This window comes from Anguilla anguilla, chromosome 14, assembly GCF_013347855.1.
Source record: "Anguilla anguilla isolate fAngAng1 chromosome 14, fAngAng1.pri, whole genome shotgun sequence".
NCBI lineage: Eukaryota > Metazoa > Chordata > Actinopteri > Anguilliformes > Anguillidae > Anguilla > Anguilla anguilla.
In genome coordinates this window covers 985,346-1,000,597 of record NC_049214.1, presented here as the reverse complement: position 1 = coordinate 1,000,597, position 15,252 = coordinate 985,346, and the positions used below count along the sequence as shown (strand labels likewise).

Genomic DNA, 15,252 nt, shown 5'->3' with positions numbered 1-15,252 from the left:
TGTGCATGGAACCTTCCACCACTTATCTTTGAGTTCCATTGGGACACAGAGGTGTCATCAAAAGTGGCCACCAATGAGTTCCACTGGGACACAGAGGTGTCATCAAAAGTGGCCACCAATGAGTTCCACTGGGACACAGAGGTGTCATCAAAAGTTGTCACCAATGAGTTCCACTGGAACAAAAGGGTCATTTTCATCAAAAGTGGCCACCAATGAGTTCCACTGGGACACAGAGACGTCATCAAAAGTGGCCACCAATGAGTTCCACTGGGACACGGGTCATCGTCATCAAAAGTGGCCACCAATGAGTTCCACTGGGACACAGGGGTCATCGTCATCAAAAGTGGCCACCAATGAGTTCCACTGGGACACAGAGACATCATCAAAAGTGGCCACCAATGACTTCCACTGGGACACAGGAGTCATCATCATCAAAAGTGGCCACCAATGAGTTCCACTGGGACACAGAGGTGTCATTAAAAGTGTCCACCAATGAGTTCCACTGGGACACAGAGGTGTCATCAAAAGTGGCCACCAATGAGTTCCACTGGAACAAAGGGGTCATCGTCATCAAAAGTTTCCACCAATGAGTTCCACTGGGACACAGAGGCATCATCAAAAGTGGCCACCAATGAGTTCCACTGGGACACAGAGGCGTCATCAAAAGTGGCCACCAATCCGCTGAGGGCAGGCCCATGTAAATGCAGGAATATGCACATCTGGGGGAAGGAAAGGGCTCATGGGGTGCTCTCTGAAAACCAGCAGCGATGCAGTTTACATGATCGTGTATATGAGACTCAGATTAATCTCAGTTTTTTTGGAAGATCTTAATTTTTATCTGAAATAATGGATAATATCATGAGATTGGCTGAAAAAGACAGTTGCAGTGAAGAATCACAGGTGCACTGCATGTTCATCCAAAGCATAGTTAGAGCTGGACATGTAATTATCACGGACATGTGACACACCCAAATGCCTTTTCACATTTTCAGCTGAAGCTTGTGGTTTTTGGACCCTCCTGACACCCTTAGAATGGCATGATTGAGAGAGGCTTGAGGAACCCCATAATCAGCAGAGCTATCTCAGTTTAATCTTTAAACCAGGGGTGTGCAAGGAGGGCCAATTTTGAATAACAATTTATAATTACCATTATTGTTTATTTTTTGTTTATGTATCTGACGTGTGATAAAGTCATGGTATGAACTAGCACTGTTGCACACAGCTCTTCAGAAAATGAATCCAGTATAATTTGGGTAAGGCGGCAGTGTAGTATATTATAATGCACTGACCTTGTAGCCTAAACGTTGCAAGTTTGATTCCCAGGTAGGACACTGTCATTGTAACCTTGACCAAGGAACATGACCTAAATTGCTTCAGTAAATATCCAGGTCTATAAATGATAAAAATAAAATAAAAACCTGTGTAAATGGCTCTGGATAAGAGTGTCTGCTGAATGCCTGTTATGTAAAGGTTGGAACATACACACCAGCCCTCCGGGAAGTGAGATGTGGCCGCCTGGTTTAAAGCCAGTGCTGGATGTATTTGAGCTCTCAGCATTGACTGACAGGCAGCTGCTGTCTGTAAGGCATGTCCCGCCCTCCAAGAGTGTGATCCAATCACTGCAAACCCCGCCCACATGGCTCATATTTATTATGCTAAACATCAAAAAAAGAAACTTTGCAAATTTACTTAAGCTAAGAGAGGTTAAGTTTGGCTGCGTACCTCCAAGCAGGGAAGGCTAGTGACAAGGCTTCACAGCGCTGCGGTTAGAATAGTTTGAACACGGGCGGGGTTTTGCGCTGATTGGATCACACTCTTGGAGGGCGGCAGGTGCCTGGAATGAATTCTGAGAGCTCAAAACTACCTGCGAGCGTTTAAAGGAACCACCAGATTGGTCTGTCCATTACTAACTGCCATGATTGGTTGAAATCAGTGAGTGACACACGTTGGCTCCACCCACTGTGGGGTTCACACAGCTGCCCGCTCAGTCCTCCGGCCTACGGTACAGGTAGCTCTCCTCGCCCTCGTCCTCGTAGCCGTGGACGTTGCGGTTGCTGTCCTCGGGGCACTGGATTCCCAGGGTGCCTTGCAGGCGCTGCTCCTGCTGACGCTGCTCCATGGAGTCCACCAGGTCGTAGACGTTGACCAGGGACCACATGGGCGAGGGAAACCAGGCCTTCACCTCGCCGTCCTTCCCCACCACCAGCATGCTGAAGTACTCCCGCGTGATCTTCAGGTGTCCCCGCAAACCGTTCACCATGTCACCGGTGAGGGGCTCCAGCTCCGACTGACTCTTACCTACAGGGGGCGATAGAGAGCGACAAAAATCATCATAATAATAATAATAATACTAATAATAATAATAATAATACGAAGAAGAAGAAGTTTCCCATTGCTCACTGTACTTGTGTTAACATCACTAACATTAATAAAACAGGTCACACATTAAATATATCGGCAAGAAACCAAAAATATCTGAGGGCTGAGGTTCCTGTCTGTACTCACCATTCAGGGGAAGCAGTTCCACTGAGCCTGAAGCCATTGACCCTGCGCCCACCAGCTTCAGCAGGGCGAAATGGCGTATTCCTGCAGAAATAACATTAGTAAATGACACTACCACAATGAGTAAGTGCTGCAGCAATGATGATATCATTAAACTTGCTCATTTCCAATGATCCATGCTTATTAGCTTACATAGAGCACCTTATGTAGGGTAAAACATGGAAAACACAAGTCCTGAATAAGTCATGAATTAGTATAACTACTTTAAAACACAACCAAATAATACTTTACTGGGCATTTTTGTCGAAATATATTTAATGTTTACTGAATGTCCGCATTTTCAAATGGTTCTTTATATCAGGATTACAGAAAATAAGGCACAGTAATAGGAATGAAAAATCTTGAAAATTATCTGAAGAGATAATCCGGTTCTGAATGTTTTTGTTCTTGAACAGTTCCTAAATTTCCACAACGTAATTGTATCTGTATTCAGTTGTATATCTGCATGTGATTTCAGTTATATTTCAGTACAGCAGCCGAGTCGAGTTCAGTGCTCTTGATTCTGACCCAAGTGACAGGATTGGCCATTCAGGGCCTGCAGCTGCTGCTGGAAGGAGTAGTCATCTTCAGATGGGGTGGAAATGATTAGAAGCCTCCTTTTAGACATGAATCTGAGGAAGAAAGATCATAACATATTAATAAAACATCAATACATTAATCATGCAAAATACTGTATATACAATTGAGGCTACATCTAGTTAGCTTTTTCTCTTACCTGAGTAAACCTGTTAACCTCCTCCCTTGCCTGAGTAAACTCCAGCTAGCCTCCCACCTTACCTGAGCCTTAGTGAACTCCAGTTAGCCGCCTCTCTTACCTGAGTAAACCCCAGTTAGCTTAGCTTTTGCCTGTACCTGAGTGAACCCCAGCTAACTTAGCTCTCGTCTTTACCTCAGTAAACCCCAGCTAGCCTCCCCCCTTACCTGAGTAAAGAGTTCTCCGGCTCGCCTGGTGCTCCAGGTGTGGGGCAGGCTGCAGGCTTGCTCTTCTCTCTTTTCATCTCAGGTTCTCTGGACGGGAAGGAGTCCAGGTTGTCCATCAGCAGAGGGGTGGAGACGGGTGACTGGAAAAGCTTCTGTAGACCACAAATGGGGCACACCAATGCAGGTGCACATCACCATGAAAATACATCACCATGGGGCTCATTACCATGGAGGCACATCACCATGGAGACACATCACCATGGTGCACATCACCAAAGAGACACATCACCGTGGAGTCGCATCACCATGGAGGTACATCACTATGAAGGCACATTACCATGGGGACACATCACCATGGGGCTCATTACCATGGGGACACATGACCATGGGGTCATTACCATGGGGACACATTACCATGGGGTCATTACCATCGGGACACATCACCATGGGGTCATTACCATGGGGACACATCACCATGGGGCTCATTACCATGGGGACACATCACCACGGGGTCATTACCATGGAGGCACATCACCGTGGAATCACATCACCATGGCGATACATCACCGTGGAATCACATTACCATGGCGATACATCACCATGGAGACACATCACAATGATGCACATCAACATGAAGACACATCACATTGATATGTTATCAACACTTCACAATATATTAACTGTTAGAATTTTAGGACTGCTGTACAATCTTTAAAAAATATTTTACTCTGAAATATATGCATTCTTATATTTTCTAATTTATTCCACTTCTTTTTTTAGATGAAAGGCATGTCAGAAAGAAAGAACACCCATGACAAGTGTTCAGTTACATGTGTTAAACACATGGCAGATTAATACCTGTCAGAAACCATTCCGCATCAAACTAAACCTTTCACTGAGTTTCCTGCTCTTACAGGGCAGATTCAGTCTGTTAGTGGGCAGGCCAATTGAAGGGGACTGAAGACGTCTTTAATTGTGCACACATTTCATTACATTACAGGCATTTGGCAGACGTTCTTATCCAGAGCGACGTACAACAAAGTGTATAACCATAACCAGGAACAAGTATGACGAAACCCCTAGAGAGAAGTACCGGCACACAAGACCACAACAAGGCAAAAAATCCTGGATGGTATGCCTTTAAAGAAATAATTCAATCCGATACTGGGATTTTTGTTATTTATCGTGGGTATGACAGAAACTTTCAGTACCGCTCACTATAATTCAACAGTTTCACTCTGAACGTTTCACTGAGGAAGAAACGTTAGAAATCTATATTTATGGGCTGGTGCTATTAGCTACAGGTTTCTTCAACATACGGCCTCATAGAACTGCAATAAATAAAGTAATTATACCGTCCCTACTGTTAGCTGCTGTTTTTATGAAAGCAGGTGTTTGGCATTCCGCAGGCCTGGCTCACCTTTGACCTCAGGTCATAGTCAGTCAGCACTAAGGAGAAGTCCTTGGGAATAATCCCGTATTCCTTCCGGATCTGGCCAATCAGGCCAGGGTCGGTCTGTTTATCTGGACCCGCATCGAAAGGAGGCTCTGCATCTGAAACAAACGCAATCACAACTACAGCTACACTTTCTCGGGAATGCTGTCAGACTTTTGAACACATCAGTCTATTTATCACAGGTTCTCCTGCAACACTTCAAGACACTAAGCTTATGGTTAGGGTTAGGGTTAGGGCCAAGAACTATACCCATAGGGCAGGAAATAGACATAACATGTTGAACTGCACAGAACATGTTAAAACCCCAGAACACTCTAAAAAACACGCTTTGTTTGGAATGGAGGGTAATAAAATTATTTCCTAAACTAAGACATCCTATTTTCAAGCTTTTCTGGCCAAATTATGAATTGAATGATGTGACAAATTATATATTTATATTAAGTCATCTAACATGATTATAATGTGTACAAACAGGGTGTTCCGATTGATGGCCTTAATGTGGATATACCTGATTAATATAAAATATTTTCCATGTTTTGATGCCTTATTATAAGACCTGAACATGAATAGGAAACATAATGTCATGAACACATGGTAAAAAACAAATGTGTTTCCCCATCACAATCAGTAGTGTCCCAAAAACATTTATCAATGGACATTCAGTATAAAACCCATTTTGATAAAATCTTTTCATTCAAAACACATTTTAGAGAAAATGAAAGCATTTCCTCAACAATGCTCTTGTTTGCCACAATTCTAGCTGGCATCAGCTCAAACTGTTCCTGTTCCTAAACACTTCACTTACTGAAGCGCTTATCTGAGTAAGTCTTATCTGAAGCTCATCTTAAGGTCTTATCTTGTGCCACTTTGATCCCACTGCTGAAATCCGATAAATTCCTCTTCACCTTCCGCACAGAACGTGCTCACATTCCTGGGCTCTCAGCATCACTGCACCTGCAGGTCTGTGTGTCTGCTTACAGCAGGGCTGCCCAACCCTGCTCCTGGAGATCTACGTTCCTGTAGGGTTTCACTCCAACCCTAACAAAGCACGCCTTATTCAACAGCTGGAGCAGGGCTGGTCAACCCTGTTCATGGAGATCTACCTTCCTGTAGGTTTTCAACCCAACCCTAACAAAGCAAGCCTTATTCAACAGCTGGAGCAGGGCTGGCCAACCCTGCTCCTGGAGATCTACCGTTCTGTAGGGTTTCACTCCAACCCTAACAAAGCATGTCTTATTCAACAGCTGGAGCAGGGCTGGCCAACCCTGCTCCTGGAGATCTACCATCCTGTAGGTTTTCACTCCAACCCTAACAAAGCACGCCTTATTCAACAGCTAGAGCAGGGCTGGCCAACCCCTGTTCCTGCAGATCTACTGTCCTGTAGGCTTTGATTCTAACCCGGACCAAGTGTACTTTATTCAACCACCTTGTTGAGCTGCTAATTAGTAGAATCTGGTGTGCTAAATTAAAAATATTTGAGAAATTCCAGGCACTGGGATTCTGTTCAATAAACAGAAAGCAGCAGAATATGTCTCCCATATGGATTACTGTTTCCCATTTTCACTATGAATTTGGCTGAAGTCCCAAGCATGCAGGCCCAGATTTGCCTGTGGTGTGTTGTGAGCTGGAGTGGTTTCAATGAAATGGTTATAGTTAGTGTCTCTATGACAACGCAGAATTGCAGAACAATCCCAAATGTCTGCCTGGAAGTGACAATTTATATGACCTTTTAAGATCATAGGATCCCAGTGTAGGTTACCCATTACCAGGTAACTCAGACATACCCAGCAGGTAGTGGAACAGGTGGAGTGTGCTGTTGTTTTCTGGGCCCAGGATGGTTACCATGGAGACCTTCCTCAGGGCGAGGTCGCAGTGGTTCTGTTGGTTTTCGGCCTTCTGCTGCAGGTACGCGGGGCTGTTTTCACCTGGCGCGGAGATCACCTGCGCATTTTTCACACAACAGCATGAGAGAGCAACAGGAGGACTGCCTGTCTCTACAGCACTAATCACTCAACCCTCTACACATACCATCGGCTGACTGCTGGAGCAGGATCAAAGCTTCCATAAAAGAGCATTTATTTCTGTTTATACAGACGGTGGGGAGGGGGGAGGAGGGACTGGGGGGGGCGAGTTAAACGTTTTTTTTTCTCTGCTGTTGCCATCTGCAATCAGTTCTCCTTATAAATGCTTTCACTCTCGCTGGTAACATAAACGGGAAATCAGAGTGGAAAAAACCGGTACAAATTAATGCTGGAAAAAAACTGTACATTTTCCAGCAATATACCGGCAAATGGGTTTCCAGAACTTTACTGTACAAATAACGGTAACACTATGGTAGGCATATGATAGCAGGCTGTATATATACAAAATGTTAAATGTGTTACAGGGTTTAAATCTAGACTGATCTAATCTAAATTTCAGCTGTTTACAGTACTAGGCCTATTTTGCAGGCTTGCACTGTAAAATTCACCGGCATTTTTTCCAGTGAACATACCAGCCGTGGACTTACCATAAGCCTCCTTTTCCCCTCCAGTTTCTCCAGAAAGGTCTTCAGCGCTTTTTTGTCCCTGTCGTTCGCGTCTCGCTGCGACTTCTTTCCTTTTCCCTTCTTCCTCCCGTTCTTTTTGCCTTTCCCTTTCTTTTTGGACTTGGATTTGCCCTTTTCTCCTCCGGAGTCACCTTTGACCCCGCTGGAGTTGACTCCGTCCGGACCTCCCTCCCCCTCGGCCGGTCGGTCCTCCTTGGCGGGCCCGCCCCCTTGGCTCGCAGAGCCCCCGTCTCCCGTGACTTCCTCCCCGGCGTCCTGCTTCCTGCGGGAGTCCGTGCCCTCGGGGGCGAAGGTCTGGGTTCTCCTGCCCCCTGCCGAGTCCTTGCGGATGACGAACCTGGAGCGGCCGCTCAGAATGTTCTGCACCTGGCTCCTCAGGACGGCCTTCTTGTCCAGGGTCGGGCGAGGCTTCGGGACGGTGGTGAAGTTGCCCCGCCTCTGCGACCCGAAGGCCACCCTCTTGGCCGGCCCCCGTTTCCGCGGCAACACCCGCTTTTTGACGACCTTGCAGCGCCCCGTGGAGCCCTTCCGGGTCAGCTTCTCCAGCTTGCGCGCGGGCAGCTGGTCGATCACCTCCAAAATGGCCGCCACGCGGACGGGGTACGGGAAGCGCTCGCCCACCAGCAGGTTCTTCTTCAGGATGAGCATGGAGAACACCGGCTCCTCCAGGTCCAGGTAGTGCAGGAGCTTGGTCACCATGTCCGAGTCGATGGTGTCCTCCCGGGGCTCCCCCTGGAAGGACGGGCGCCGGATCTTGCCCTCCATCATGGCGTTCTGGACGATGGTGACGATGAGGGTGTCCCGCTCGGCCAGCCGGCAGCTCAGCCCCTCGGGCTCCATGTCCTGGATCTGCTTCTCCATCATGCGCAGGTAGTTATCGGTGTGCGACGGCGCCGCGATCACCCACAGCCGGTGTTTTCCCGCGAACTCCGCCAGGAACTCCAGCTCCGGCGGGACGCTGGGCTCGGGGGCCTTGGCCCTGGTGCCGCGGCGCTGTGGCTCCGGGCCACCGGGGGGCGCCGAGCGGTCGGGCCGAGCCGCGGACGGAAGCGGGCTGCAGCTGCACAGGGCGAGCAGGAGCAGGGTGGCACAGAGAGATGGGCGCATGGTGCGGTCGCTTGCCCGCGAACACACACCGCTCTTCCTCACTCCACTCTTCCTCATGCTACTCTTCCTCACTCCACTTTTCCTCATGGCGCTCATCCTCTTGCTGCTCTTCCTCACGCTACTCTTCCTCACGGTGCTCATCCTCACGGCACTCTTCCTCACGCTACTCTTCCCCACGGCGCTCATCCTCTTGCTGCTCTTCCTCACGCTACTCTTCCTCGCGGCCAGAGAAGAGAAGCGCAGCCACTGCACGCTGTGATCGGCTTCACATTCCTCTGCGACCTGGCTGCAGGGTTCCCTTCAGCTTCAGAGCGAGCTCTCACGCACAGCTCTCCTGCACTCTGCTTCTGCTCGGTCTGAGGCTCACTTACACTTACACTGCAGCCATGGAGGGGGGGGGGGGGGGGTTCTGAAACCTGACCCCGTTCCCCCTTCCTCACCCACCACCCAAAAGCATGAAGAGATTGTAAAAAAAAAAAAAGCACCTCCCACAACATACCAGAGCAGAAAGTTTTATTTTCATTTATCTCTAAAAGCAGTCTTGTTGAAGTGCTGACAAACAAGAAAACAGCCTTCTTTACAAACAATACTTCATGTTTAATACCATGGTATCAAAGGAAGAAACAACAAAACTAGGAATCACTTGTAAATATCAGATGGGTTTAATTTAATGTTGTTATTCAATTTCTGTTAATTTCTAATAGTCATAAACAGATCTAATCCGTGCTAACACAAGTAGAATGAGTGTTGGGTTCTGCCAGTGTTGATCATGAAAATATGCTTTAAATGTACAATACAAGGACAGTTTACAATTACAAATTTACAGTTTAGGCATTTGGCAAATGCTTTTAGTTAAAGTGACACAATTTGCATCTAACATTGTAAGGAAACCACCTGTAGCGTTGCTGGCAAAAGAAGATATAATCAAAGCAGTCAGTTTTGCCCATAAGCCGTGAAACAAATATTCACTCTGGCCTTGTTAAGAACAGAAATTACATTAAAGCAGAAAGCATTACATCTTACTATGATCAGCTCTTCGGGAAAGTAAACTTTCCTTGGTATGTGTCACATGAAATATAGAGGATGGATCTGACAGATGCAATGCAATTTATGCAATGCATTGCACAGTTATTCACAATAAAACATTTACAGACAAGTGTAAAATATTGAAAGGTAACTTTGAGTAAGGTTGTCATATGAGTGACAAGAAACAAGACACTCGAACTCCTCAAAACTGAGTATGTTAAACACAAGGACGTGTTTTTTAAACGTACATCATCTTTGCTGGCGTCCATGTTGTGATGCCTTTCCCTTATCGTGTTGTTTATGTGTGCTGCGAACCGCAGGAACCAATCAGACAACACAGTGAACCTCAGGAACAAATCAGACAACACAACATGCGCGCTGTCCTGGAGGCGTTTGGGTCGGAGACGAAGGGGAGAGCTCTTCACGGTGTGCTTTGATGTCTGCCGCATATGGAGGTGATTACCACGCCTGCCGGCTCATCTGTGAGTAAGCCCCAACCCCCCCCCCCCCCCCCCCCCCCCCCGCCCAACCTATCCCCCCACCCCAGGCACGAGGGGCCCCCTGAGGCCAGCACACGCCAGGGGAAGAGAGTACCACGAACATGTCAGCACAACCTCCTCCTTTCGTTATTCTTTGGCTCTGGCTGTGGAGTTCACCTCACTACGCTGATTTCCTCTTGTGGGTTAATGAGCAGCGTGGTCAGCCAGAAAACAACAGTGTGTCACGTACCAGGACAAAAATCTTTTTGCGTACCTGAAAATTCCTTTAAATGGTGTATAGAACACAAAAAACAAAATAAAAAATAAATATATATATATATATATATATTTATATTTATTAACAAGTTTCCTCCAATACAATGAAGCCAGGTCTTCTGGAAATTATATATATGTATATAATTATGGAGGAAACTTGTTAAGCGCATTCTGGCCACATTACAGCAGAGCTAGAAAGGTTGTTTTAGCTCATAAAGGCATTACAAAAGTTTCAGGAGCTATAAAGTTTCCAAAAGGCTTTGTTTGACCATTTCAGAAATCTTTGGCCACTCCAAAGTCAGGAAGCTGTTAAAAATCACCCACATCTTGGGGAAATCTGAGCCTGGAATGTAAAGCTACAATGCAAATATACTTTCATCTGCCTTCAAACTACTCTGGTCTGTACTTTACTGTTTTCTATTAACTGCATTCTATAGGCCTGCAAGGCTCACAGTACTGTAAGGTTAACCTGGTCAGACTCATAGTACTGTAAGGTTAACCTGGTCAGGTTCATAGTACTGTAAGGTTAACCTGGTCAGCTGGTCAGGCTCATAGTATTGTAAGGTTAACCTGGTCAGACTCATAGTACTGTAAGGATAACCTGGTCAGGTTCATAGTACTGTAAGGTTAACCTGGTCAGGCTCATAGTACTGTAAGGTTAACCTGGTCAGGTTCATAGTACTGTAAGGTTAACCTGGTCAGGCTCATAGTACTGTTACGACAATGTTATGACAACTTTAATCATATAGTTTGTACACTTGTCACATGTCAACTTATAGTTTGCACACTTCTTATAACAGTGTCAACTTTAATTTGATAGTTTGTACACTTAAGACACAGTCAACTTCAATTCAATAGTCCGTACACTTGTTATAAGTATTGACATGGATTACATAGTTTGTACACTTATTATAACTGTAAACTATAATTTCATAGTTTGTATACATGTTAAAATACATGTTGCATTGTCAAATTCAATTATGTAAGCTGTACACTTGTTATAACAGAACATTAAATTTATAGTTTGTATGCTTGTTATAACAGTGTCAACTTGAGGAGATATATTCTCTCCCCCTGTAAAAGTCAGATATTTTGCCAACAACTGGCCTCCAAGGGCAATGCAGGCCAAACTTGGAATTGGTTGATAGTGAATTAGGATAGAATGGCCAGTAGCTGCACATTTATAAACGTCTTAATAATTTATCTCACCAGTAGAATGCTTGAAAGGCACTCTTGTGAGATCTGTGTCCAAGTCGTCTGTGAACCAAGGGTAGGGGTGAAAGCACGCACACACGCGCATGCGCACACGCACACGCACACACACACGCGCGTACACACACACACGCCCACAGCACACACTCGCACGCACACACAAACACATACACGCACACACACACACACACACGCACACAGCACACACTCGCACGCACACACAAACACACACACACTCACACACACACACACACATACACACACACACACACACACACACACACACAAACACACACGCACTCACATGCACACACACTCACACACACACACACACACACACACACACAAACACACACACGCACTCACATGCACACACACTCACACACACACACACACACACACACACACACACACACACAAACACACGTGTGGAGAATGCCTTTGAAGTCTCTGCACACAGATCCTGCACAATCCCACCATGTTGTTCCAACACCACCCCCCCCCGCGCCCCGGCCCCCGCTCCCCTCCCCCCCCCCCCCCCCCACTGCCACATGGCAGCAGCACTTCCCCTCCCTCTCAGGATAGCCTGATGATCAGCAGAACCCCGAGACCAAAACCACCAAGGAAAGAGCTGCAGCAGAGGACGCACCGCACGAAAGCGGAAGGCGCTATAAGGAGCTCGCAGCGTATCGCGTGTGTTATTTCAGGAGTTCTCAAACTAAGCACCACGGTCAGAAGATTTACTCTAAACTCGACGACCAACAGTTTCATTTCTATAAATTCACACAGTCAAAAACAAGTGCAATTTCACAGCAAACAAAGAGGGAGATCTTCCTTTAAAGAAAATACATGTGCAGGACAAGAAATTTAAGCCACATGCAGCTTTTATTACATTGTTTGTTGGCAGGGTTTTTTCCCTTCCGGCAGTTTTCAGTGAGAAATCTGAACTTTATTTTTGATCCTTTACCCGGAATGATAAAAATGAAAGAGAGAAGAACCCAGATAATTAGAAACAGGACAGTGCTGCTGCAGCTGTGCCGACCACACATTCAGCACACGGCCCTGTATGCAGAAGCATGTCCAGTGTCTATTTAAAACCAAATGTAACTGTCGCTATTGCAGAGGCGTGTTCTGGGGGTCCATCAGGCTGCACCCCCCCCCCCTCGCCCCCCAGGTGCCATCTCCAAAATAATGAGCCATGACTGTCAAATTGTCATGGACCTTCAAGGCCCTTTCTGTGTGGGGTTTGCATGTTCTCTCTGTGCATGTGTGGGCTTCCTCCAGGTCCTCTGCTTCCCAACCATCATACAAAGACATGTTAGGCTAATGGGCGAGTCGAAATTATCCATGGGGTGTGAGTGTGTGAGTGAATGGTGTGTGTGAGTGAGTGAGTGAGTGAGTGAGAGTGTGTGTGTGTGTGTGTGTGTGTGTGTGTGTGTGAATGGTGTGTGTGAGTGAGTGAGTGAGTGAGTGTGTGCGTGTGTGTGTGCGTGTGTGTGAATATGTGTTTGAGTGAGTGAGTGAATGGTGTGAGTGAGTGAGTGAGTGTGTGCGTGTGTGTGTGTGTGTGTGAATATGTGTTTGAGTGAGTGAGTGAGTGAATGGTGTGTGGGCTGTGTGATGGACTGGTGGCCTGTCCAGGGTGTATTCCTGTCTGTCGCCCAATGCATGCTGGGATAGGCTCCAGCCCACCTGTGACCCTGATCTGGAGTAAGCGGTTTAGAAAATGGATGGATGGACCTCCAGTGAACCTTCTGCTATTGAATGTAATATGCTTCAGTGGACCACCTGAAACTCCACCTCATAGGTCGCGTTATAGACACTACACTCACAAACAGTCATGCTTGATAGGGAACAGTGCTCACCTCAAACACAACCCAAAACACAGAGCACTAATCTCACCTCACCTCAAACACAACCCAAAACACAGAGCACTAAGCTCACCTCAAACACAACCCAAAACACAGAGCACTAAGCTCACCTCACACACAACCCAAAACATACTGCTTAAGATCACCTCAAACACAACCCAAAACACAGAGCACTAAGCTCACCTCAAACACAAACCAAAACACAGAGCACTAAGCTCACCTCAAACACAACCCAAAACACAGAGCACTAAGATCACCTCAAACACAACCCAAAACACAGAGCACTAAGCTCACCTCACACACAACCCAAAACACAGAGCATTAAGATCACCTCAAACACAACCCAAAACATACAGCATTAAGATCACCACACATCACAGATACATTTTTACAATTTTTACAAGGGCATATCACACCAAATTCACATCTTTAATGAAAACCAAAAGGGTACCATTTCTGTGGGAACTTAAAAAGCAACTCAGCTAAATTTAAGAACCAGAGAGAAATGAATCTTACACGCTTATCATAAGTGATATAATGGTGGCCTAGTTTTTCTTTCTAATTTTTTTTTTTTTTTTTACAGCCAGGTCCTGTTTGAAATAACTCGTCGAGCCACACTGCTTAAGGATGACCTACTTAGGGAATCTGGTTTTATTTAGAATAAAAATGCATCCCAGAAACCATCTGAAAGAGCACGTGCTCCCAGAAAGCTCTCACCATCGGCCTCTTGTGAAGGTCTGGTCTGTAAAATCTGCTCCCTGATAACTATTTCAGAGCACTTTTCTGATAAAAGATCAAACGACAGCACAGTTGCCGGACACTTGTCATTACTTTTCACTTCCAGAGAAAAATATGGCCAGGGGCCTGTATTAAGACAGCATTGACTGTCATGATTTTAGGAATATAATAAAACCTGATTTTTAAGAAATTGTTGGAAAGTCAAATTCATGCTAATTGTGATGAATGCACAGAGTGTGTCATGAACCTCAAAGGGGATTAAGCCTATGAAGGATCTGATGAAACAGTGAGGTCATCCTCCTGCCAAATGACCTCAGACGCAGTAAGGCTTGCACTGCCGATCCGCACACCCCAGAGCTCCCCTTTCTCTGTCACATGAAGGGAATTCCATTGGCACGGAAACGGCCTCCTTCCCGCCAATACGAAACGGTCCCATTTCCCAGCAGAATTCCAGACCAGAGCGGATTACAATATGACTGTGTTCTTTAGGTTCTAAAATACCGGTGCAAAATGTGTTGAGAATCTATTGCATTACCATCCTGAAAAATATTCTGAACAGTGAATGTAATATGACCAAATATTATTTTACAAAATGAAACACATCAAATACGGGTGGTGGATCGTAGAATAAAAGCATTGTTTATGTGCCATGTGCCATGCCATTAATAAAAAAACACATAATAACCAACTAGAAGAAGGATATGAACTAAATGATATGTCATGTGCAGTTACCTCATAATCCACATACAGAAATACAATAAAAAATTAGTTCAAATCAGTTTTCTTGTTATAAAGAATTTATTGCAGCCAAACAATAATGTAAATCACATTTAAATAAACTGGAGGAACAAAATGTATTCCTTTGCATGGGATACATTTATTGCAAAAGTTATAAGTTATACAGAGATGTATTTAGTTGACCCCTGGCCACAGGGACTTTTCTGCCTTCTGCTTTCTGTCTTACTACATTTTGCCCACGGCTAAACCTGTACTTAAGTCCCATAAGCATTGGCAGGCACAAGGTTGGATTTGAGAACTCTTTCACTCTTCAAACCG

The 15,252-nt window shown here is 45.6% G+C and overlaps 1 protein-coding gene across 1 annotated transcript; it reads right to left on the bottom strand.

Moving 5' to 3' along the window:
• Window positions 1-1,681: 1,681 nt before the first annotated feature.
• Window positions 1,682-8,936, bottom strand: ccdc80l2 (coiled-coil domain containing 80 like 2). The gene is made up of 7 exons (XM_035390137.1): window positions 7,449-8,936; window positions 6,724-6,880; window positions 4,904-5,037; window positions 3,484-3,635; window positions 3,070-3,173; window positions 2,506-2,586; window positions 1,682-2,298 (listed from the first exon to the last, which is right to left on the bottom strand). The coding sequence occupies exons 1-7, from the start codon at window positions 8,778-8,780 to the stop codon at window positions 1,985-1,987; spliced, it is 2,274 nt and encodes a 757-aa protein (XP_035246028.1). The 5' UTR covers window positions 8,781-8,936; the 3' UTR covers window positions 1,682-1,984.
• Window positions 8,937-15,252: the final 6,316 nt, after the last annotated feature.